Below are 26,589 nucleotides of genomic sequence, written 5' to 3'. Positions count from 1 at the left end.
TACTACAATAACATGTACATTAGAAAAACATTGATGTATCTACGTGAGAGACATCAACCAATAGGCAGAATGCAGACAAAATAATAATTAGCAGAAGTTTACATTCAATGCGCATTTTTCAAGTACAAAAATAACATTTTATTGGCATAATCATTATTCACAATTGGAAGTGTGGATGACCTAAAGTTTTTGTATTCCTTTTATTTTGTTACTTTTATCAAAAGCACATAGCATATATAAGCATATAAAATACATGAAACTAAAAGCTCTGAATGTGTTGTACTTTAACAAATTTGAAAGCTTTTTTCACGTGTTGTTTATTTGTACAAACCCATAGTATGTAAGGTTATTTAACCTATCTCTCATAAATTGTTGCGATTGTCATTAAATCACATGGCTAAATCTCCGGCCCACACTCCAGTAAAGCAGGTGGCGGATATGCAGCTCAAACGTACGTTGCCACCGACCGTTAAAAAGTGAAAGAAGAAGAATTACGTCACATGATCACGTCAATATGGTGGACAACGGTCGATCGCATGCATGCTACACCCATTCAGGCAAAACAGTACGTACCCATTAATCCCTCGTAAAGTACCTACTTACTGATATTAAGTACCTACTCCCTGAGTTGCCATTTAGGACGCAGCCCATCCTTTCTAGGAGAAGCGCTTGAGTCAGAAGCGCCCTTTTTATTTAGTATACATCGTGTAGTATGCAGGAAGCAGCGGGTCTGTACGTGAGCATTTCGCTCACTGTTTTCCAATAACGGGACGGAGGGGGTGGGATGAGCCGCACGTGACGTTAACGATCCTGTTAAAACACAGAGCTTCTGCGCACCGCCCCAGACAGTCAGTCCGCGCGCACAGAGGGTCAGAGCCGCTACCGCCGCACCTCCTGCAGACACCGAAACCCGTCTCTCATTTATATCATATTCCGTGTGTTATACCGGAGAGAACAATGATCTGAAGACACCTAGACGAAAGATTCTTGAATGTAAAGCCATTACATTCATCTATTAAGCGCGCGTCAACGTCCGCTTTGGTTTTCTCGCCTCCGCAGTCGTCTTCTCTTTAAGAGATATAAGTGCTCATGCGATTCTTCAGACTCACATTTAAGTGTTTCGTGGATTGTTTTTGAAGGTGCTGTTTAAATCCAGTGTCATTTTCGTTTGCGACCTATTATTTGTTTTTCAAACGCGCATTTTGATTAATAGACCCCAATACCGTTGCCAAATCGCAGAGAAAAGCTCACTGCCATCCCGCAATAAAGGCTTGACATTGAGGAGAGGAAAATCGTTCTTAAAGAATAACACTGTTGATTTTTTTTTTTATTATTAAAAAGGATAAAGGACCAGATCCTAACAGGGTCGTCTGACGAACAAAACGGACATCTTGGTGTGAATAAGAGACTTAGGATAAAATAATAAGTCAGAGATATCAAATATTTATTTTGGTTAAAATCCTTGTGGTGACAAGGTCGAGGGTTGCTTTTGTTTACAAGTGTGATGGAGAAGACCTCTTTAGACGCAGAATGCTGCGCCCTGAGCACTGTCCTGGTGGAGGAGAAAAAGGGTCATCTCATTCCCAATGGAAACGCGCATCAAGGCGTCAATGGGAACCTCATCGGAGGGGCCAACGGGGTGCCTATCTCGGCGTCCCCTGGAGCCATAACAGCGGCGGAGAGAGCAGGTTACCCCGAGCGAGAGCAATGGACCAGACAGATGGACTTCATGATGTCCTGCGTGGGGTTTGCCGTGGGGCTGGGGAACGTCTGGCGCTTCCCGTACCTATGCTACAAAAATGGTGGAGGTAAGACATGCACATCATTCTCCCTACATTAAGATACCTCAAGATCGCCCACCCCCCATATCTGACGTCACTACACGGTGGAGGACACCTCCTGGCTGTCTGAATTGAGTCGTTCATTCATTCATGCCATTTTAAGCAATATCTATCTATTGACATGTGGAAGTCGTTTTTACAACAGATTTGTTTATAGCACATTATGTAATGGTGCACTAGACATATATTTAAATATGAATACATGGAGAACTGATTAAATACAATTGATATTTATTTTAAAGAAAGATTGCAAAAGCACAACAAGCAACATATGTCACTATTCATGTTTTCGTTTAAACGATACAACTGTAGATGCTATGTAAGGACAAAAAAGCATTATTGTTACATTGTGGTCAATGTGAGGAAATGCTCACTCTCCCTCGAAGCCAGTGTGAACTTTGTAATACATTTTTGGTAATGCAGTCCAAATGCTGTCTACGCAAATAAATTATAAATGTACATATATGTCTCGCATTGAAGTTTTATGACGTTTCCAAATGCAAATCAAGTTATAGTTTATTATTGTATACTTTGTCGTTTTAAATGGCATTATAAAAGTGGAAGCCTTGAGCTACGTGCTGTGTGGCAGGTTTGTAATGATGGTGATGTTCAATGTTTAGGTTTTTCCTTTAGACTGGGGAGGCGTGTCTTAATCCAGCGCTCATTTATTGCTGCGTACTGAGTGCGCAACGGCATTGCGCAACACCATGTGCGCGCTCCCGTTTTATATCACAGAATAAAATAAAATGCATGGACAGAGAAGAGGCACTGCGACGCTGTTCTTATCATAAATGCGTCGAATGCAGTTCATGATAGCACATGTAGAGGTCACACATTCTCGTGCCACCTTAGAGGTCATACATTCCCATACAAAACGACTTTGAGATGAAACCAGTTTAATGTTATATCTAGGCAGCTATTGTTCAAAAGTACATGTTTGATGATTTTTGATGTGCTTTTTATTTGTAAATTGAACACATCTACCTATATAATGGGATATAAAACTATACACAGTTCAAATGACTCCTTCACATCATCACACCCCATAGGACACAATCACAAATGATTGTCTCTAATGACAAAAAATGCTCTCTATGCTGGCAGCTCACTATGTTTTGTATCCGACGGCTCATTCCGGTAAAGCATTCTTAAAGCCTGGTGTACCGCTCATCATCAGCCTCGCTGTTTCAACACTCTTGTGCTGTATGAGTCATTTTTTGATGGATATAAAATGAGGCCATGTCTGCCTAACACTTTAAGACCCCGTTAAAAGAGATCCATTGTATTTGCCTGAATGACAAGGCTGTCTCCCAGTGTCCACGAACCCTGGATGCTGTCCAGAATTTGCTGAATGAATGGCCATACGTTAGCAGCGCAGTTAGTTAAAAGAGTTTTTGTCATCACGCATGGAGGTACACTATGGGGATAATAAGCAGACCCTGATAGAATCTGTGATATCTGGGACACTTGTGGAGTGGATTTAAACTTAGTGTAGTAATAATTTACAGAATGGATAATTCAATCACGTGTCAGGTCATAAATACAGTATAATGAAAGACCGACATCTTCTCATGTTATGTAACAGACACAGAATGTGTGAACTGTAAACGTGATCCTCGTACCTTGTCTAAAAACAGTATTTGTCTTTGGCACCTGCTGGGTCCCCGCAGTGAGTGAAATGTCAAGACTCGGTCAATGTTGTGTTAGGTTTAATTTCCATTCACACTTGATGGCTAACTTGATTTAATTCCCTGTGGTTATTTAGACAGAGAAGATGTCCGTGTGTTTTGGACCTTAAGACTCACCCACCTGTGGTAGGGTCATGGAAACCAGCCGATGGGAACGTTTCACGAAAAACATCAATTCTTCTGAAAACAATAAGCGATTCAAATGGCACAAGAAAAATGAGACGCATGAGCGTCTAGAGAGAATTGGCCGAGCCTTTGAGGTCCCCTACACCAAATACTTGCTTTACCCCCAACAAGGAGCTCTAAGGTAACAAATGACGCGTCTCCTGGTAGGTCGCCAAACTCCATGTGCTGTCTTTGTGTTTAATACTGATAGGCCGCCGGAATTGTTTCGCCAAATAAAATAAGAGCTCTTAAAGACGCAAAAGGTCTCGCTGGCAGGCGAAGAGTAAATACGTATCATGTCCCACATTCTTGTGTTCTGCGCTCGCGGTGTGTGAGACACTTGTGATATTTACCGTTCCATTTCAGGAGACAAATTTAGATGCGGACAAATTCTCACCAATTCAGACACAGAAGCTTTTGTTTGTGGCTTTGTGCATTAGCAGGTTTTGTTCGTCGCGTTACTCTATATATCTCAGTGACAGCCAAAGTTATAAATTCCTCCAACAGCGTTTTTATATGAGATTACTAAAAGTGAAGTTCACCCAAGAACATCTGTCATCAATTATTCACCCTCATTATTAAAAATCTTTATATGACTCTTTGAAACCCAAAGATGATATTTTAAGGAAAAGTCTCTGTTGGTTCTGTCCATGCAATGGAAATATATGCCATGACGAGTAACATGAGTTTCATTTTTGGTTGAACCGTCCCTTTTAAAGAAAGACACAAGCAATATCATAGCTCTAATCTGTACTTTATTAGGGTTTATGGTGGGGTGAAAGGTCACATTATATGTTCTTTATACAGCTTTGCCGGCACAAAGACCTGCTCTGCTCTTGCTGCGCAATCTGAGGTCACAAAACCTTCATTGAGATGCGTTGACTGACTGACACGCAGTCTACCTGTGAGACAGTTAAAAGTCTGCTCTCTCTGTTGCTGGGTTACCGCCTCTTTAGCAGCATTAGCGGTACATCAGTGTTCAAAGAATCCACGCTGAATGGAGTGGCCACATAGTCTGTAGATTTATGATCTCTACAGTCCTCTACCTGCCCTTGGCTGTTGGGACCGCAGTATTATATCACATCTGGGCTATAGGTCGCTCGTACACAAGCAATCTCTATCCTGAAGCATCAGTGCTGCAACACATCTTTATAAAACCATGTGGTATTACAATAAGCGTATAGACATAACAGATTTTTATTCCTCATTGAACAAAAGTTGGCAAACTAATTTTGAGATTTTGTCATATTTTTCATATACTGTAGTTTTTCTCTTTTGCAAAATATTTGTATAGACATCCTTTGCTTTTTTTGAATAACATACAACAAAAACTTTTTCTATCTGAAGAATGAACATTAGCTATGACTTTAACAATTACCAAGAGTTTCACAGAAAATGACCAAAAAAGGTTTTACTTCCAAGATGAGTTAAAACTACTACACCTCATTTTAAAACCTGTAATGATCACAATGTGCTCCATTCTTGTCTAAATAAAATGTGTGGAGGTAACTGCTTAATGTTGATTCTCAACGGTTAAGGAATGACAATGTATTCGAGGCCATTACAGTGATGTTAATGTTGGCATTTTGCCCCGACTGACATCAGTTTCTCGCTCCACGTGGACTAGAGATTAAGAAGAGTCTGTTAATCTTTTAATCCCCTTTTTCTGACAGCGACTAAACACCGGGCCTTTTAAGCTTCACCCATTTGAATGTGACTTTACCTTACAATATATGTTGACAAAAGTAACATAGTTTTTGAAACATATTTCAGTGGCGCTTTAAAAAAGATCACTTCAATTTTAGCGACAAAAATAAAACAGAGGTTTGGATTAAACGTTGCCACGTAACCGTCCTGTAGATTTGAATGACATCATGTGACCTGGTTTAGGTATTTTGTGACCATCAGAGCAACAAAAAGACTTGGGAGTGGACACTTTTAAATCAGGAAGTAAGCTACATACAAACATGTTGATAAATTTGACTGAGTCAAGTTTTAAGTCAGGTTTATGACAAGTCTTTGGTCCCAAGTCTAAACTATTTCACAGGAATAAAATGACAAATGCTTTGTAAATCAATCTTTATATCACAATTTAAGATAAAATAAGGCAGTTAAAAACCATTTTCTGTCTTAAGAATTTCCTGTGAATCCCTCCACAGATTTATAAATCCGAATGTTAATAAAAAGAAGACAGCACTATCACATGGTACTGACAATTTCATGAACAAAGAATTTTGGGTGTTCGTCCTTTGGAATTCAAAACTGTTCTCACGGTTTTGTAATATTTGTGGTTATGGTAGATCAAATAGCGGGAATTTTCCTTCAGTTAAATTGATATCTTCCTTTCGAATGGGCGTTGCAGTAGATACAGGTATAACCAGTTAACATTGGTAAATCTTTTCTTTGTATCACTAAGATCAACTGTATTTCCTAATCCACATGATTGATATAATATTTGCTGACCATTATTCGGAGGTTCGACTCTGTCAATCAATGTCGTCACTATGTGATTCATCACGTGACATTTACAGCGGGTGCGATTGGCTCAAAAGTTCAAGTGGCATATTTCAAATGACATTTTCCAATAGGTCCAGTGACAAAAACGAAAAATAGGTGCACTTTTATGTCCACGATCCGGAACATTTTCCTTCAATGAAATGAATGTGGTCATGACTGGTCACAGCATCTTTATTTTCAACCGGCTAATACATGAAAAATGTCTTCAGGCTGATGAGCTGAGCGCCATATGTGTTCACAGAGCGTCTTCATCCATCTGCGGTGTTGGGGGAGGTGTGGGGATCTATATTTAAATTATTGGTCCCCTCATTACCCGAAGAGTCAATCAGATATGTCTGTGTTTTGTGGTTTTAGACGGGCTCTTCAGACATGAATAAAGATGCTGCTGAGATTGGGTTAAAGGATGCTGTAAATTGCTCAGCAGGTCAATTTCACTGACTGGAAAACTGGTTCCATCACCCTCGTACTGTTTTTAGCCCATCCAGATTTGAAAGCTCGGACTATGTTTAACACACTTGAGATAGCTGTCTTGTCGGTTAAACTGTATATTGGCTTGACTTTGTGCTAAATTAAATCAGAGATACACATAAGACAGCTCAGCTTATGTTACAATTTTGAGTTACTGTGTGTCTTGATGCTTTTTATATTGAATTTCATCCGAAAATGTGATGAATGATAAAGTGTGAGCATGTTCAAATTCAATGCACATAAGATGAACCATCCATGTACTATTATTGACACAAATTGAACAATTGAAGTTTACTGTGATATTGCTAAGCATGATTATTGAGACCTTGTTAATCTTACACAAATGCTAATAATATAAATATAGTTCGTGGCAGTTTTGTACGATTCCCTAAGAGCCACGATGTGTAATTCACCGTCGAACAGAATTTGACTGATGGCATCATTTTTTCACTTAAAAAATAAACAATTTCGACAGATAACGTGTTAATCTTGCTATCGCAAATTCCTGCGTCCACGATAATCGCAGTGAAAATTTCATATCACGACAGCCCTCATATATAGCACAGATCAGCGCAGATTTGCTTTTGTGTTTGAAGTGATTCAGGAGATTTTTTTATATCTCTTACACGCACAAGTAAAAATTGTGAAATTGTGGTTATCGTGAAGTGTCCACGATGACCGTGTAGTAAAATGATATTGTGAGAGCCGTTGTATACTGTGCACAGATCAGCGCAGATTAGCTTTTGTGTTTGAAGTGAGTCAGGTGAGCTTTTTCATCTCTGGCGCAGTCACGACATCAACCGCTGCAGTGCGTGCCGGACGTGCTGGTGTGTGTGAGTCACTCTCGCTCTTATTCCGCTCTCTCGCGGTGACCCCCAGTCACATTCTCATGCATCATCCGTTTGTAGGCACTGCTCCCTTTTGTTTGCAAATCCGCACAACCCACGTTTGCATATTTCCTAGTTGGCTTTACTAAGGGAAACAGACTCACGTCAGGACGCGTTTCCAGACATGTCCGTTGTTTCCCAACACACGGGACGGTCCCGAGATGCGTATTGTGCATTTTGTTTGGTGTAGGCGGTTCTTTAAAAGTCTTCTTTCTGTGCAACGACAAAAGCTCTTTTATTCTGGAATAGAGAACGGGCAAGGCTCCAAAAGACACAAATTCATTCATAATCATTTTAAAGATTAAAGACACATTAAAAAGGTTTAAAAGCAAGAAGTGGACATTTTTATTGTTTTTTACTGTAAGGGACTTTTAGTTCGTGTTTCAACTCGCCTGCATAGTTTGTATTACATAACAATGTCACTTTGTAAAACGACTCGCTCTCCATCACCCTTTGCTGTCACATCTCTTTACTCTTTGCTCTTTTATCTCTCTCTCTTTCTCTTCTCCCTCTCTCTCTCTCTCTCTCTCTCTCTAATCTCCCACAGTCGGCATGGCCTTTGTGTGACAGGTGACATCATCAAGAGTTTCATTGAGCACGTTTTTTTTTCAGCGGCTAGGAAACCCGTCCACCCCCACTCCCATCAGTCGGTTTAGCTGCTCGCTGATGTCAATCTCAGATCTGTCAGGCAAAGCTTCATTGCCACCGACGCGTCTGTGGGCTGCCGCTCAGAGGGTATGATGAATAATAATGCGGCCAGAAGCAGTCAAATCTTAAGTGCTGTGCCAACGTGTGATAGTGTTAGTGCACAAATAGCATGTGAGACAACACCTACGGTGCATTAAAATGCTCTCTTGCACTTGTTTTTTGTGGGTTAATGTGCAAAATTTACATCATGAGACCTCGCTTTATAACTTCAGTGGAGTCTTTTATTGGACCATGATACATTATGATGCCTCGTGACTCCTTTGCATTTATGTTATTGACCCTATTTACTCTATTGACGCTGATGGTAAATCTGGCTTAAGCTGGTTAGCTGTGTTTTTAAACACGGTTTTCATGCTGGTCTGAGCTTGTATGAGCAACATGTGGATGGTTTGTTGCTGGTTTAAGATCACCAGCCAGTTCTTGCATCAGCTACCATTTTAGAAAATAGAGCTGCAATCTTTTTTAGTTGCTCCTTTTGTTCTCCATTGGTCAACATCATCAAACCAATTTCCCCAACCACCTGTCATAACTTGAAAAACCACTATCAGCATCCAATCAATTTCCAGCTTATTGCAATAAAATTCCCTGAACAGTGTTTTGTAACATATGCCATTGTGTTTTGATGTGTTTTGCAGGGGTGTTCCTCATTCCATATGTGTTGTTCATATTTCTGGGCGGCATTCCCATATTCTTTCTGGAGATTGCGCTGGGTCAGTTCATGAAAGCTGGAAGCATCAACGTGTGGAACATCGCCCCACTTTTTAAAGGTTTGTTCTGTTCAACCTGGACTGTAAATGTCCTTTGTGTTTTTGATTTGTGACCATTTTCTCTGGTCTTACTAACTTATATAATTCTACAGTATACTTTGAATATAATTTTTTAACCACATTGGCAGATATTTTCTTCTTGCATAAATTCTCTTCGTTTTGATACAGTTTTAATAAAACAACACATTATCTCTTGCATAATTCTACTTCTTAAGTAAATGTACCCAATATACATTTTTCGATGTTTTTACTTCAAACACGACAAAATTCAATCAAATCCTGATTTAATTCGTCAAATTACAGCAGTTAAACCAATGCAAATGATTTCTCTAGGACTTGGTTACGCCTCAATGGTGATTGTGTTCTTCTGTAACACGTACTACATCATGGTCCTGGCCTGGGCTTTCTATTACTTCATAAAGTCCTTCAACGGTACGCTGCCCTGGTCCACCTGCGACAACCCGTGGAACACAGAACATTGCATTGAGATCTTCCGCCACGGCGACTGTTATAATGGAACCATTGGCAACTCCTCATTTGGCAACCTGACGTGCGAGGAGCTCGCAGCGGGCCGTTCGCCTATCATTGAATTTTGGGAGTGAGTGTTTGATTTGCTTCATTCAATTTATATTAAATGGGAAGTGAATTAGAAGAGTATACTGTCAAATATAAGTCTGTAGTATACTTATATCTGCTATAGTAAAGTTCAAAAACACATATTATGTAAGAACTTTACTTGAGTTTACTAAAATATGTACTATTGTATTCTAAAGTATTTTTCATGTTTCATGAGATGTATGAATCCACAATTAGTCATTTTTTAAAAGATAGATTATTCAAGGCCAAATCTTATCTTTTGGAAGGGCAGATATCTATTTGAAGTGTACCAAGCTCATGGATTCCCTCTATAATGTGGCTTACGTTGTGTTTAAAAGGGTTGCATCATGTTGGCTCAAATTTTTCCTGATCTTTGGGATTTTAAAGCTTCATGTACAATAAAAAATATGGCAAAGATAGCTCGTCCGACCGCATTGATGTTCACACATTAGTGATCAAAAACTAAATGCTATACGGATATGGGTACAGCGTTTTCATTCATGAATGTTATTTTCATCTCAGGAACAAAGTTCTGAACATCTCAGAAGGACTGGATAAGCCAGGTGCTATGAACTGGGAGATGACGCTGTGTCTAATGGCCGTGTGGGTTATGGTGTACTTCTGTGTGTGGAAGGGCGTGAAATCAACTGGAAAGGTATGGACACAACGGCAAGGTCATAGGTTTGAATCCACTTACTGATAAGATGTTGATTCGGATAAAAATGCATTGTGTGCAAATAGCCTATTAAAGCCAAACCTTCTATGGCAATTGAAACTATAGCTGTCATTCTTAAAGAGACAGTTCACCCCCAAATGAAAATTTGGTCATCATTTTAATCCCTCGTGTCATTCCAAACCTGTATGAGTTACTTTCTTCTCCCGAACACAAAAGAATGAAGAATGTCCGAAAATAAACAACGCTGGCCCGCATTGACTTTCATTGTATGGACACAAAACACATTTCTCAAAATATCAGGTTTTGAACAAAATGAGGGTGAATAAACGAACTATCCCTTTAAATACATAATGCCACCCTGCTATTCTAACTGCACATTATGTTACAGTTCATAAAAACGATGATTGTAAAAACCTCATCTTTTTTCTTTAACCTCTATAAACTCCTGTTATCGAATTCAATGTGACTTACATTTGTAACCTTGATTCGCATAGCTCCTCCCACTACTGCTTCCACGGTGAGGCAGAATGGTTTCCATAGCAACATTATTTACAAAGGGGGTGTGGCGGGGAAATATTACAAAGTGCCGTGTCAGGGAGCTGCCGTGTGATTGGTCAGTCACGGCGTGTGTCTGCAGTGGAACGTGATAAGCTGCTCGTGCAGACAGCCAACAGTCATATTCTGTTTCTGGGAGGCGGGCTTACGTGAACCTTTAGTAATATAATAACTTTATTTTATTTCTTCTGCTCTATACAAGGTCATCTGTTTTCCTGCATCACAGATAAAACTCGTCTGTGTATTCAAAGCGGAGTGGTAAACAGTGGAAATTACACACTGGCCAGATTGTTTGAACTGGTATTAAATTGCTGACTTGTGTTTTTCCCTTATTGTGTTTTTTTTTCTGCGATGCAAAGGTTAGCTTGAGTAAGTGTTGAGTCAGACTCATTCAGATGGAACGTTAAGACACACACACACATACGCAGACACTAAGTCTGTGTTACTGTAAGCTAATTGGCTATTTCAGAATCTGATTCATTACTACGGCCGCAGATACAAAGCAGCAGATTACCCCAGATTCGCAGGCCGTGTTGAAAGCGAGATTGTTTACTGGAGGTATTTTTAGTTCAGTTTCTGCATCTTTATGGTCTCGTAAAGGAAAGCAGTACAGAGTAAAGTTACGAGTGAGCTTATTAAGGGGTGATTCACATTTCTCATCTTTTGCACGGGCAAGGTTCGTCATCTTAAATGCATACATGCGGCTCGCAATTTTTTTTAGGCACTGTATCAAGATGGATATAGTTAAACTTTTCAGTGTGCCGCGGTTCATTTGACTTGAGAAAGTGGTGCGGCGTTTTTAGACGCGAAATCACAAAACCAGTCTTAAGAAGCAAGGGAAAAATACATTGTATGGGTCAAAATGATCGATTTTTCTTTTATGCCAAAAATCATTAGGATATTAAGTAAAGTTCATGTTCCATGAAAATATTTAGTAAATTTCTTAATTGAAATATATCAAAACTTTATTTTTGTGAGTTGATGGCCTGCTACAGTGCCCCTGATTGATAACTTAAAATGCAATTTTCTCAATATTTTGATTTTTTTGCACTCTCATATTACTGAGTTTTAATCAATATAAAGTTTCTTTCTTCAGCTTTCACATTATGCAAAAGTCTCAATTTCGAAAAATTGACCCATAAGACTGGTTTTGTTGTCCAGGGTCACAAATGTGAATCGCCTCTTAAAGGGTTATGGCAGTAGATGCAAAACTGTTGTGTATCTGACAAGCTCATGAAAGATTTGCAAATGTAACACATGAAAAGTCTTCGAAGTAACTTCAAAGAACTTTGTTGCTTTGATGTCAGGACTCTTTATAGCTCTGCTACACTTAAACAAATTTAACAATGGTTTTACTGTGGTATTTATAGTAAAACCAAATTAACCACACATTTACCATTGACTTCAGAAAGTACAGTGTTGTTTAACAGTGTTATCTGTCGTGAAAATAGGGGTCATAAAAGAAGCAATTAATCTTCCAAAAGACATATGATTCCCAGCACAAATGAACATAAGCGAGGTCCTTTTCTAAGTGAGATTCATCCTTCATTCATCCACTTTTTTTCTGCGCATGAAGTAAGACTGACATAGAAAGTTAGACTTCAACAAGAACCTGAAGTTTAACACATGGTTACCACACTTTTAATTTTTCGTTTTCAAAAGGAGAGAGTGTCATGTTGTATGCACATGGTTCCAACATTAATATCATTTTTTGCGTACTCCCGTTGTGGGGATGAGACAGTATTGATAAAATGTAAATAAAAAATTCAAAACGGTCTCGGTCCACAACGCGGTTTAGAAATAGCAGCCGGGTTTGTTTTCTAAATGGGCGGTTTTGTACTTTAAGAGCTCGTTCTCCTATGGAATTTAGGAGTTTTGTAGACACAAGTGAGGGTGAAAACTATGTCTGATAGTTGCTTTAACATGATGGGTTTGATCTAGAATGGCTGTCCTATTTTCGTATGTGGAGCAATCACAGAAGGCTGCCAGAAATACCAAACAGAGACATGAGAGCCACGCCGCTCCTGGTCTCATTTACATCCCCTGATAACAGCCCGTCTCGCATCGTCTGGGTTTAAAGTTCAGAGCAACAGCTCATTCAGTAAACGTCTTTCTGAAGAGTGTGAGACGTGTGCTACATGCTTCCTGAAGCTGTGCACATGACAGAACGCTCGGCGCGTGACTCGCTTAGAGCCAAAACAGATTACAAGTATTTTAAAAAGTTTGACAAATCTGATGATAATATTCACCTGTATTTCATCAACTGGGATATATGTTTATAGTTAAGGCTGGCACACTTTCTACTGTCAGTATCAGTATAACAAATGCTGTCTGAACTAAACATGTCAATGCCTTCTCTCTCTCTTTTCTTCACAGATTGTATATTTTACTGCCACATTCCCATATGTGGTCCTGATCATTCTCCTGGTGAGGGGCGTTACTCTGCCCGGCGCTTATGATGGCATCATGTACTATGTCAAACCTAACTGGTCCAAGCTAGGAGAACCGCAGGTGAGATGTTAAAGATGTCAACAAAAATCCTCTTGAATCCTCAGCCATCAGAGGTAGGCAGTATGAACAAAAATCTGTGTCACGGTATGAGTATGATTTTATTTTTGTGGTAACAATACATATCACAATATAGTTGGATAGTCGGATATAAACACAAACCATGGTCAACACAACTTTGGGTCCACCTGATTCACATTTTGATGTTCCATTCTACATCTTCAGTCTCACATCATAAGTCCACTCAGTCCGATGTGTGGAAGTGAGATACATGATTTAGCCACGCCCACTTCCCAAACTGCAGTCAGAGTTATTATTATTATTATAATATAAAAAAATTGTAGTTACGGTAATATTCGGAATAAATATATATATTTTTTTAGTTTACATGTACTTTTATTTTTAGCAGTTTTTATGTTCTTTTGTCATATATTATTGATTTATATTTTAAGCTAGATTGTTATTGGTTTTGTGCACAGTATATCCAGATAGTAATTTAAGGTTAAACTTTGTTCAACAATTTTCATTTAGTTTAAGTTTTTCAATAATAATAATAATTTATTTTATTATTTTATTATTTTATTTTAATTAACAGATTCATTTTAGAAACAGATTTACAGACTTTATCGAAAGTTATAGTGCCACTTTTAATAGCTCTAATCTCCGACTTGTTTTGGATAAAAGCATCTCCTAAATAAATTCAAGCAAACACTTTGAGATCAATAATCATTTAAAGTTCCATCTGACTGTAAAAAATATCTGTGTCTTATTCAGGTCTGGATCGATGCAGGCACTCAAATCTTTTTCTCGTACGCTATCGGCCTCGGGGCTCTCACCGCCCTCGGCAGCTATAATCGATTTAACAACGACTGCTATAAGTAAGTCATCACAGCAACCTTGCAGAGACGAGGGCACATTTTGTTATGACGTTTCGTTAACGTTGTGTTTTTTGTTTTGAAAGAGTTTTGTCTGTTCGTTCATGCAGTCAGTATGTCCTGGCCTTGTCTTATCTGAAGTTGGATTTGAATGACGTGGCAATCCAACAGAGTGAACTGCTCTCATTTAATACGTCTCATATTTCTGGATCCATTAGTAGTCAGAAGCGTTGAATCAGCAGTTCTTTGCTTTGGCTTTGATTGCAAAAAGGACTTCTATGACGCTGACAATATTCTGAGTATTAATAATCAGCAACATCTTACTCTTTTTTTATATGATGTGGAAAATACATAAAAAATCTGGGAATTTGTTTAATTTAAACATTATAAAATTGTAAACTGTTCTGTTCTGTTTATTTCAAAGCAAATATTGCAATGTAAATAAGAGGAAATTCTGCATTTCTGCATAACATTTCTTTGTTACAAACTAAATACACTTAGTTAGGGTGAAGGATTACATAACAATCCTTTTTCAATAGATTACATGAGGTTTAACTTGGGAAAAAGCTTTATATATATTCTTTACAAAATAAAAATAACTAAATAAATATTTTTTACCAAATCATAGGATAATAAATAATAAGTTATACATTTTATTTTATTATTTTGTGTTTTATTTTGTTTTATTCTTTATTTTTTTATAATAATAATTAATATGATAAAATTAAATATATTTTATTATAGAGTTTTTAAAAATGTTTATAGATTATACTACATTACCTGTTTAACTGTGTAAGGTGCATAGATTTTTTTACTGCATAAAATGTTGTTATATTTGTTTTTAACAAGAATTACCCGAATTGTATTGTGTAACATGTCTTATCCTCTTCCATCAGGGACGCATTTGTACTGGCTTTTATCAATAGTGGCACCAGTTTCTTTGCTGGTTTCGTGGTATTCTCCATCCTGGGTTTCATGGCGGCCGAGCAGGGTGTAGACATCTCTAAAGTAGCTGAATCAGGTAAGAGTCCACGACGCCTGCTGTTATATTCTTCATTACATGTGACAGATTATGTTGTCTAAAGGATTTGAATGGTAAACTAGAATATGTTTATAAAGAAGCAGATATATGTTCAGCCTTGATGTTTGTACTGTACCAGACCTGAACACGTACTATATCTGAATGCAAGTGTTTAATAATTTACATCGGATCCACTTGATTTTGCTCAATACCTTTTTGACCCAGGGCTGCTTACGGTACATTATTTATGTCATCAATATTTTATGAACTGCTGAAATGAGTGAATGCATTGTGAGAAACATTTACATATGTGATATGATGATATTCTATGGTAAATGAATTTCAATGCAGCATGATATGTGACTCGCATTGTGTATTACTGTTAATGTTTATTGTTGGTTTGATATGTTATTGAAAGTGGGTTATAAATGAAAATCATGTTTTGTTTATTTGCTCTTAAAGTCATATTCTTGTAAAGGGGACCTGACAATTAGCACTTTGTTTTATGTCAGTTTGGATGTATTTGTCTGGATAAATGTGTGTGTGTGTGTGTGTGTGTGTGTGAGTGAGTGAGTGTGTGAGTGAGTGTGTGAGTGTGTGTGAGTGTGTGTGAGTGTGTGTGAGAGTGTGTGTGAGTGTGTGTGTGAGTGTGTGTGTGTGAGTGAGTGTGTGAGTGAGTGTGTGTGTGTGAGTGAGTGTCTGTCTGTACTCTGTATGTGTGTTTGTGTCTATTCTGAACGTGGTTACAGTACGTGTGTCTGTAGGAAAGACATCAGTCTCAGAATAAAAATTAGACCAGTTTCACTGAATCCCACCAACTGTAGCCTCCATACAGATCAGCATTTTTCCCAGAATGCATTGCATTGTTTGCACATGTAAAACATTTATCTTCAGTATTTGTTTTAATGCATCCAATTGAGTGAGACACTTATATTTCATGATGAAACATTTATTTCAGATATTTTAAACTAGACTAGACTAGAATATTTGATTGAATTTCACACCCAGCATGTTTCATTCTGGTTCGTTTACGCATGCAAATTGTGTAATCTAATAACGCATGCCCACATGTGTCACATGTTAAGTGTAAATAACACATGTAGGCTTTCTATCATTCAAATTCTTTGAGAGGTTTGCTAATGTATATATATAACAACCATCTACCAGTGTATGACTAGTTTTATAAAAAAATATATATTTGCTTGAAGCAAGTTTCTAATGTTTTCTTTAAAGATAAGAGTAGTACATATAAATATTTAATTGAGTCCTGCTGAGAGCTGCATCCTATATAATATAATATAATATAATATTTTATCGTATTATTGTATTGTATTATATTATATTATGTTATATAATATAATATTAATATATTCATATAATAGAATATTAATATATTAACATTATAATAGAATATATTTCACTAAATGGCCACATGTGCAAACACACACATGTGCTTATATATTTCAGTACTGTTAGTGTTCTGTACAATTGATTTGTTAAGATGTTTTCTAATATTGAATGTTCTAATGTTGAGATATTAAGATTATTAGATTAACATTAATTTGCAGTTTATTTTTACAGTCTAAATGTAAAATATCTCTATATTTATGTACTATACTGGACATTATTGTGCAGCAATTTACAATAGCAGAACATTTACTATGACTCCTCTAGCCGGTTGGTTGAAGGTCACTTATGCTTTATAGCTGTTTTCTACATGTCTTATATATTACTGTCCAAAAGACACGTAGGTATCAGAAAGATTCATATTTTATTCCATTACATGACATAAAATGTTTTAAATCTTCATCATGATACATTACTAGTATTAAAGTTTATGTAATGGCATTATTTAATGCGAAACAAAACATAAACATTTTAAGATCATGATCTAATCCGGAAATTTCCTTCGTTCTTCCAGAATAAACAAAAAACTTTGCCAACCATAAACCGCACGTTTATGCTACATTCAACAGTGTTTTGTATCAGTAAAATGATTAAACCATGTCATCACGAATGCTTGGGCTATTTATGCTTTGATGTAGACCCCAGAAATTGATGTTCAATGAAGCTTAACCTCATCATTGAATATGACTCGGTTATGAAAAACAAGCTGGATACGTAGATTTTTATTGTAACTGGATCTAGTTTGTCCCTTTAAAGTCAGAATATATGCATTCTTTAAAAAGTTCCACTCCTTTTCTCTCTGGATTAAGATCAGTGTGACCTTGCGGCGCTGTAGCAGAGCACCAGAGCTCCAGTTTGTTGATGCTCAGTAGGGCACAGAATGTTCTTCGCCTGAAGGAGAGACAGCGAGTTAGAGGACACGACAAAATGATCATAGTGATAATATTTTTAAATGACCTGTAACATGTCACTGAGTTCATATGAGTGGCCTTCAGGTCTTCCAATGTCTACAGTAAGCATCGAGGATGAGAATTGATAGTATGAGACTAAATCCTCAAATCTGAAATGAAAAGTGAAGCGTAGGGAAAGCGATAAATAGTGATGTTTATTAGAAAATATTAGAATATATATGAAGTTCATACACACAATCATGTTTTGAATTTGCGTGTGTGTGTGTGTTTGTGTTGTCTGTCTTACAATGTGTTTTAGTATACAACGTATCACTAAGCTTTTCTGTGAGTGTGCGTGCGTGTGTATGTGTGCGTGCGTGTGTGTGCGTGTGTGTGAGTGTGTGAAGAACAATGTTGTGATGTCCGAGTGGGTCGTGACGTGAGAAAAAACTCAGAGGAGAAACCCATTGACACATTATTTGTGGCTTTTTCTTATTTTTCATTATCCTACAGCACACAATCGGTTTACAGTTACAGTTAGAGAGAACGAAAAAGTTTCCCCATCATAAATCTGATGCTATGACTAGTTTGAATGTCTTCAGTCCCGTTCTATATCTTGTGATTCATTTATATCTCTATATCTATATTTTGGCTTTATTTAAGTATTAATTTAAGGATTATTTAACCAGGAACTTTGCCTCTTGAGATGTGCACATCTCGATTTCAAGAGGGGTCCTGGAGCAGTCTGCCAATGCAGGTAAACCTCTGATATCTAATGTTAGCATTTACACCTCTGCTACAGTCAGCACCTGTACTGTACGACTGTCCGCCACATGTGGACCTGACACGGGCAGGCCGAACATAAGTCCAGAATTACCCTCATCCATCTTGATCTCGGCTAAACTGAGAGACAATATGACGTAGGCAGTTTGGAAAACAAACGTGACCCCAAAAGTGCCGACGAATCAGTTTGCACCCCGAAGCAACAAAACACGGTAACCTCTCGCTTATTTGAACGTATTTTAAACTTTGTCCATTGAGAGTATAGTGGTTGAAAAGTATAGCAAAGTCATTTATTTTGGTAACTTCTTTTTGACTATCGCAGCATATTTCCGTATTTCATGATGATAATTTCAGTCTTAATACTTTGTGTGATGCATTTCACATTGAGGTTGTTATTAAATCATGACTTGAATGGACTTGCCTTCTGTTTATTATTCATATGTAAAAAGGGGACGTTTTAAAGCACAGAAGGAAAAACGTTATCATAGGCTGGTAAATTGTCATAATTTAGCAAATTCATGTATTTTTGATCAAAACTTAAAAAAAAGAATAATCTTGATGTGACCCCTTAATGTGATGTTATGTTATTTAGTTATGAAAGTCATGGACAAATAACTGACATACATTTGATCATTTAAGATATTTTTGCAGCATCGGTCGGCTCAGTCCAGTTTACATTGACATCTATTCATACGCAATTCATTAAGCTTGTATTTAACCTTCAGAAATGTAAACAAAGGCTTAAAATGTGTCTTTTAAACTAACAGTCATCAGAATTCATCTGTGTTCTGTGATACTTACCAGTATTATGGCAAATTTAACTGAATTAGTTTGACTTCCTAAGTATTAACCCACTTCATGCATTAAATGCTTTACAAATAAACCGCATTACAACATCATTTATTAAGCAAACGCAGCAATTCATAAACCATAACGCAAAATTCCAAACGCCAGTCGAAAACCTCTCTAGAGTAAAAAAATACAAATAAAATCTCCCTCGCCCCTTTTTCCACAAGCTATCACTCGTTCACCTCATCCAGGTGCTTCTCTCTCTCTCTCTCTCTCTCTCTCTCTCCCTCTCTCTCTCTCTCTCTCTCTCTGTTCCGTTGGTGCTGTATGTGTGTATGTGCGTCTGAGTAGCGGTCGGACTGTGGCCGTGGTGACACGCCTCTCATCTTCCTCTTCTTCCCGCAGGACCCGGTTTGGCATTCATAGCGTACCCGAAAGCCGTGTCTATGATGCCCGTGGCTCCGGTCTGGGCCGCCCTGTTCTTCATCATGCTGCTACTGCTGGGATTAGACAGTCAGGTTAGTTTCCGTGGCAACCGTACAGAGAAATGTAAATCCCGTCTCTATTTCCTACCTCTCTGTGACACAAAAGTGAAGAAGATTCTTTTCACAGTAAATTCTAACGTAAAATGAAAACCACACTGATCTCTCCTGCAGTTTGTCGGTGTGGAGGGCTTTGTGACTGGTATTCTTGACCTTTTCCCTGGAACGCGTTACATGCGCTTTCAGCGTGAAATCGCGGTGGCGATCTGCTGTTTATTGTGCTTCATCATTGATCTCTCCATGGTTACACAGGTGAGTTCACAAGAGCTGTCGTGAGTATGTCAGAGATCTTTCTCTCGCGTCATCATCAAAGCTTTGTGGTCTAATAGTCCAATATGGTCATGGGGCGTATCTGGCAATTGAGGTTTATTGTCAGCGTGTGGGAATCAGATGAGTCAGGAAGCTTGTGACACGTAAGGTTTCATGATATACTTTCTAGCTTCAAACTACACCTCACAGGCTGCGTATGTCGGGGTGATTTATGGATGCTTGTTCGAACTTGTCTGTGCTATGCTTTCAACAATATTAATATTAACAATGCGCCACTGCCGTTACAATGAATGACGAGGAATGCAACGGTTAAATGTTCACTATAGCGAATGAAGTCCTGCATTTTAGTAAAACGAGCCAATCGTCAATCAATAAAGACTGACGATTCTATGGGGCGGGGCTCTCGTGCGGCGCTTCTACCTGTCCTAAGGCGCCGGAGATTAGGCCACCTTGAAAAAGATGATTTTAACGCAATCTTAGTTTAGCAAACCCAAGTTATAATGCAAGTTAATCAATGAGCGGAAATCTGCTGTTTAATTGTGATTTTTGCCAGCGAATTTAGAAATATCTGCCTTCCCCGTGCAAGTAGATAGGACTGTGGACTTACTATGACGTAAATAGATGCCCAGAGGCGTTGCAAACATGGCCGCCGAGTGGCTCGACTTCCTTAAACTGACTTTGTTTGAACTTCCGCAATGTCACAACGTGCGAAACAGAGCATTCAGAGGGAGATAATACAGGGTGGGACTTCTATTTACTGTATTACGATTTGATTGTGGAAATGGCATGTTGTTTATGTTATTAATATATAAATAAAATAATAAAGTAAATAAAATAAGTATACCAACTTTCTCAATCTCTGATTATTTATTATATTAGTTATTAATATATTATATAAGCATATTTTTTTTATTTTGATTTATAATTCATTTTTCAAATAAGCATTATTGTTTTATACTAAAGGTTAAGGAAGTCGTACAATTTCTGACGATAAATAATTTATTATTAATAATATTTGTATTTTACATATTATTTTTACTGAAATTGGAAAAGTATTTCTTTATGATTTCTTTCTAGGGAGGGATGTACGTCTTCCAGCTTTTTGACTACTACTCAGCCAGTGGAATGACCCTACTGTGGCAAGCATTCTGGGAATGCGTGGTTGTCGCGTGGGTTTATGGTGAGAATCGCTTCTGCCGTCTTATCATGTCTTGTTTTCTCTTCTACTTTTACAGACATTCATTTCACAATTATTTTTGCAATCAAAGACAAAAAGTGAATAACAATTTAAACTGTTCTTGCGTGCAGGTGCTGACAGGTTCATGGATGATATTGCTCGTATGATCGGTTACCGGCCATTCCCATGGATAAAGTGGTGCTGGTCCTTTATAACTCCATGTGTTTGCATGGTGAGTGCTCGAAACCCCCCCAAAAAATCTGATGACCTGCTTCAGGTTTATGTGTCTTTAATAGTGCATGACTCGTATGGCTTTTAATGGCTGATATATGCAAAATACCATTTTAAATATACAAACTACATTATGTTTTTAAACAAAAAGGTAGAAGAAACATATAGCACAGAAAAAACACTTGTGTTAGGTTAACAGTTATTGATTAATGTTAAAAACACACATTCTGGTCTGAGGATATAGGAAATTCTTCACCTCCTCTCGTTCACTTTAGCTTCTCTTATTCCACTGTTTTAAATACAGCACTTATTTGGGCTTTGATCTTCTCTTCTGTGGCTCAGGGTATCTTCATATTTCACCTGCTGAACTACAAGCCTCTGACCTACAACAATGTGTACGTGTACCCGTGGTGGGGAGAGGTGATCGGATGGTGCTTGGCTCTCTCCTCCATGCTCTGCATCCCTGTTAGCCTGGTGTACAAGCTCGCGGGAGCCAAGGGAACATTCAGAGAGGTATGCAAAGCAGTTACATCAAAAGACCACATCTTTTGCTTCTGGTATTATGACAGCAGTGTTGTTTTCATAACACGATCCCAGACAAACGTGGAACCAACAGCACTTCATGCACATCAGTAAACACTGCAGTCGAAATCGATGTGTGATTTTATAGTAACTAGACTAATGGTTGTCGTTTCTATTGATGAAGCCACAAATCCTTTATCCACCTCAATGTTTGCTAAAGAATACAGAGCATTGCATTCAAATACATATATTAATGCACATGCAACATGAGGCGTCTAGTGTAGGATAGTATATGTATATATATAGGAAGATCTTCCTCTTTTTTTAACAGATTTTTTGTGAATGTTGCGGAAAAGAATGCTTAATTATTATAATTTTGTGATTAAAAATTGTAGTTTTTTTTTGTGGAAAAATTACTACTTGATTTGGCAAGCAGGGTTCTTCTTTTAAACTAGCACCTGTGATAACATTAGTTAATAGTTTATATGATTAAAAGATGCAGCAGACAATGTTTACACACTAATTTACTTTAATTGAAAATAATTCAACAAACATTGCATCAACTCATGCAACAACATTAAGCTAGTTTCGCTAACTGAAGATCTGGGAACGCCCAACACCAAGTGGTCATATGACTGACAGGTCAAGAAACCATCACTTTCGTTGGGCTTTTAGGTTTAGGAAACTGAAATTTGAAACTTGAATTTATGCCCTGAACTTTGCATACGTTAAAGAAAACAAAGTTAAGTCGATTGTGATGAAGCTCATTGTCACTGATATAAACACGACAGCTTTCTTCATAGATCACATGGCTTTGTGTTGCTTACAGGCGTACTGTTAAAGAAAGTGACACGTGTGGGAACAGATTTTTACTGAATGCATGATGTGATGACGTCACATGTGGTGCATCTTTAGCAAAATCGTATGGAAAATCTGCGGCAATCTTTTCTTTCAATTCTACAATCGCAAAATCCAGCAGGGACTGAAATATGCAAAATAATAATATTTTTTTTTTAAATCACATTTTTTTGTAATACATTGAGGTCTCGTAATGGATACATTAGGACCCAAAATGCATTTATGTGTATTTACATGTTTGTCTTCATAAAAAAGACAAAAAGAGAACTCATGGATTCATTTGCTTTGTTTTTCATGCAGCGCTGGGATCATCTGACCAAACCAGTGTGGGGGAACCATCATCTGGAATACATGGCCCCTGACATTGATATTAAAAGCCTTGCCTCTCTGTCTCCTGGAACTGAAGAGAACAAGGTGATCATTTTCGAGAGTGTTATGTAAATACAAATCAAAGGGAAAGCCTTCAAAACCCCTCCTAAGGCAAGCTGGTTAAAGAAATCATCAGTATTTCACAGAGTTGTGACCATTTCTACAGTCTTAATACAAACGTGTACATGATCAGATTAATTTATTCGTTCACCAGTTCAGACTACACACTAAACAATGTTTTGCACATATCAACACCTGGATGGGTTAAATCCGCTTGTCTTTGGAGGGCAAAGTGTCTAACCTGACAACTCATAGTTTTGTGCCTGGGTTAACCTGGGAGTAGTACATCATTTCAGAGAACGGGGCACAATTCCCACAGGCCGGTTTACTGAACGTAAGGGTCTCTAACTTTATGAAAATTAGCCATGTTTTTAATGCAAAAAAAAGGTTACTATGTTAACCATGGTTCATTTGTGGTAACCATAGTTTATTCAAAAATCATGTTTATACAATACAAAAACTTTAACTATGATAAAATCATGGTTAATTTTCATAAGGGCTTGCATTGACACATAAAACAAATCCTGACCAGAATCACACGCTTACAAGTGTTCAAACGACCTGCAAATGTTTTTTTAAAAATATAACAACATCCAAATGACTACAATCTTATGGAGATTAAATCAACTAAAATAATGTTACAATAAAGAAATATGAAACATATACTTACAGTATTTTACTGATCATTCAAAAGAGAGTCTAAAAAAATTGAACTGAATGTGTCATTGCAGATTTACGGCCACCAGTACTTGCCAAACACTGAAAATGAATTCTTGTAAAGTTTCAGCTTTTGCATGATGTGTCTTCATTTAAGACAGGTGACCTTAATACTCGAAAGATATCATCGTGTGCCAAACAGAGCAAGATTCTCCATCTCTGTCTGCAGAAGATGGTTTTGGTTGCCATAAAATCTACCTAGTGATTTGTGTCTGGAAACCTCTAGAGAGTATTGTTGACATGACGGGAACGTTTAAATAAGAAAAGTGGCACTTTCTTAAGGTGCTAGTAAACCAAAAGTTGCATTTTGTAAGTATCAATTTCAAGTTGGGGCTCAATATTTATATAAGTGCCAGTATTATGATGTTTTCAGATTTTTTTGTAGGATTTTAAATTTTTGTTTAAAAAGAGCAATGCAAACAAAACCAAAAAAAACGATGTTAATATGTAGCTTTAAATAACAGAAATGAACATATTTCACGGTTTAAAAGCACATTGTCTCGTCTCGACTTGAAAGAAACAAACCCCAAAATGTTAACAATTTGACAACGTCAAAAATATCTTTCTTAGAAACAGCAAGTTATTATTTCTATTATTAGTAATATCTTTATTATTTTTGCCAATGCTCAACACAAGAGAAGTTCTGCTGTAATGCCTGTGATTGTGTTTTCATTGCACAAGCGGTACATTTTAGGATTGACACATTGCCAAACTCTGCCTTTAATTGTCTTAAATTGAGAAGCCATCCATCAATAGCCAAGGTGTCCCAAAAAAACCCGCCTCATCGTGACCTGTGGGAATTCTGCCCTTTAGAAATATCACTTTGTTCACTAAATCATCGTGACATCGTAGATGTAATAAGAATGTACAAATTAGACGGCATAACGTAAGGCTTCAGAATACATTTGCACATTGTTGTAAAATAATCTGCTAGCACTTTTTAATCGTGTTAGGATGAGTTTTCATGTTGTTTATTTGTTTTATTTTACAAACTGTAAAATAAATCAGAGATTTATTTTGTGAAGGCTTTTATTTTGCTTATATGCATATATATATATATATGAATACCTATTGAATATCTGTGTGTTCTATTTGAAACGTTTGAAGCTGTATGTACTACTTTTGATAAAGATTGAAGTATGGAGTGGGAATTCTTCTTGAAAAGCTGCAATGCAGTTGCAGAACGAGTGTGAGATGAAAATGAGTTTATTTTAAATAAAGTGCTACAGGTGTTAAATGTGTTAGATTGTGTGTGTAAAACTCCAGTATTTTTTGCCGACCACCCAGAATCCAGCTCGGTTTGGTTCATAAAGATAAGACTTTGCACCATTATTTCACTTCTGTCTGTGATTTTATGAAAGAGAATTTGATCAAAAAGAGCAATTCAGTATTTCTTAAATGTCCATTATTCTTTTCCAAAGTATTACCCACAATGTCATTCAATCTTAAAAAGATTGACAGCTGCCCATTTGATGAGAATAAAGTGCTTCTTTTACGTATATCTAAGGAAAGACGAGACTTTCTTGACTAGGAGCCTAAACATTTTAATTCCAATGTGACTCAAACCAAACTGCATTCAAATCAAAATAAAGGTCAGATGGGGATGAAACAATTTCAACCAAGTTCAAGATGATCCTCAATCTTCATTCTTTTCCCCATCCAAACACGAGCTTGGGTTGGTCAGTAGATCAATTATTATATAGTGATCATGTGTAGAAATGTTTATGTAGAAAGAAATGTTAACAAAAGAAGAAAATGTGTGCTCTGCCAAATTCATTCTCGACAGTATCTTTGCACTAAAGGTTCATTGAATGTGGCTGGTCGAGATGTAAGGAGCCAAATTGACAGCGTGTAAACACCTTCACTTAACTCCTTCACTTCAGTTCAGAATGCAGTAAAGATATTTCTGTATCTCTGTTTACATGGACTCAATTAGACTCGGTTCCTAGCAAGTCTTCCACAGACTGATTCGGAGAAAATGTTGGAGTTTGAGAGCAGATGGATTATGTTTAAAAGCAGCCCCTGACTGGCTCTTTCATGTGATGAAGGAAAGAAACTTTTTGGGTGAGGATACTGTCCTGAAATAAACTCACTGATGACCTGGTGATAAGATCATTGACCTCTTTCATTCCTGCGGTGAACTGTAACGTAACCATGGATTTCCATTTCTCATTGTAGTCATAATGCAGCTAATGTGACTGTAGAAGTAAATGTGAGTGCTCCATCTTACAGCATCCCTCTCAATGTCAGGGGGGCATCGATGCTGAACACCACTGTGATTTTGTGATAATCCACCTGCCCCAAATCAAAGCAACAAATGGCAATAAACTAACTCCATGAAAAAGGTCTCATTATTTTTGCTTCATATCAAAGGTACGGTATATGTGACACTGCCTTTAAACCTAGCTAAAGTCATATTTTTGTGATTTACTGTTTGTATCAGGGAAATTATAACCCTGATATGTTATATTGACTAAGAAAGACCACTTTAAAAGTTCAGTGAACCGAATTATTTAATTTTTTTTTTTATATAAGACGGGATTTTACAGGCAGGGTCACAAATACGTACAATTTTGTTCAATTAAGAACACGGAACAAGTTTTAAATAAGCAATTATAAGATAACTAAATAAAACAAAAACATTATTCTTTTATAAAACTGGTAATATCCAACCATGAGAATGGGGGTCTTAATCTTTATG

The 26,589-nt window shown here is 37.4% G+C and overlaps 1 protein-coding gene across 1 annotated transcript; it reads left to right on the top strand.

Moving 5' to 3' along the window:
• The first annotated feature begins 403 nt into the window (after positions 1-403).
• On the top strand, positions 404-25,030 carry slc6a8 (solute carrier family 6 member 8). Its single transcript, XM_056730055.1, has 13 exons — positions 404-1,808; positions 8,910-9,041; positions 9,375-9,639; positions 10,161-10,293; positions 13,246-13,380; positions 14,152-14,255; positions 15,149-15,273; positions 19,548-19,660; positions 19,799-19,936; positions 21,032-21,134; positions 21,263-21,363; positions 21,705-21,875; positions 23,043-25,030. The coding sequence occupies exons 1-13, from the start codon at positions 1,505-1,507 to the stop codon at positions 23,181-23,183; spliced, it is 1,965 nt and encodes a 654-aa protein (XP_056586033.1). The 5' UTR covers positions 404-1,504; the 3' UTR covers positions 23,184-25,030.
• Positions 25,031-26,589: the final 1,559 nt, after the last annotated feature.

Source organism: Triplophysa dalaica, chromosome 18 (assembly GCF_015846415.1).
Source record: "Triplophysa dalaica isolate WHDGS20190420 chromosome 18, ASM1584641v1, whole genome shotgun sequence".
Classification (NCBI taxonomy): Eukaryota; Metazoa; Chordata; class Actinopteri; order Cypriniformes; family Nemacheilidae; genus Triplophysa; species Triplophysa dalaica.
Note: the sequence above shows the minus strand (reverse complement) of the source record. Positions and strands in the feature narration are given on the sequence as shown.

What these genes read in the sequence shown, in the direction of transcription:
- slc6a8 (XM_056730055.1), top strand. Translation starts at nt 1,505, where the DNA reads ATGGAGAAGACCTCTTTAGACGCAGAATGCTGCGCCCTGAGCACTGTC. An exon ending in CATCGCCCCACTTTTTAAAG is followed by an intron (nt 9,042 to 9,374) that starts GTTTGTTCTGTT and finishes TGATTTCTCTAG; the next exon opens with GACTTGGTTACGCCTCAATG. An exon ending in TAACTCCATGTGTTTGCATG is followed by an intron (nt 21,364 to 21,704) that starts GTGAGTGCTCGA and finishes TCTGTGGCTCAG; the next exon opens with GGTATCTTCATATTTCACCT.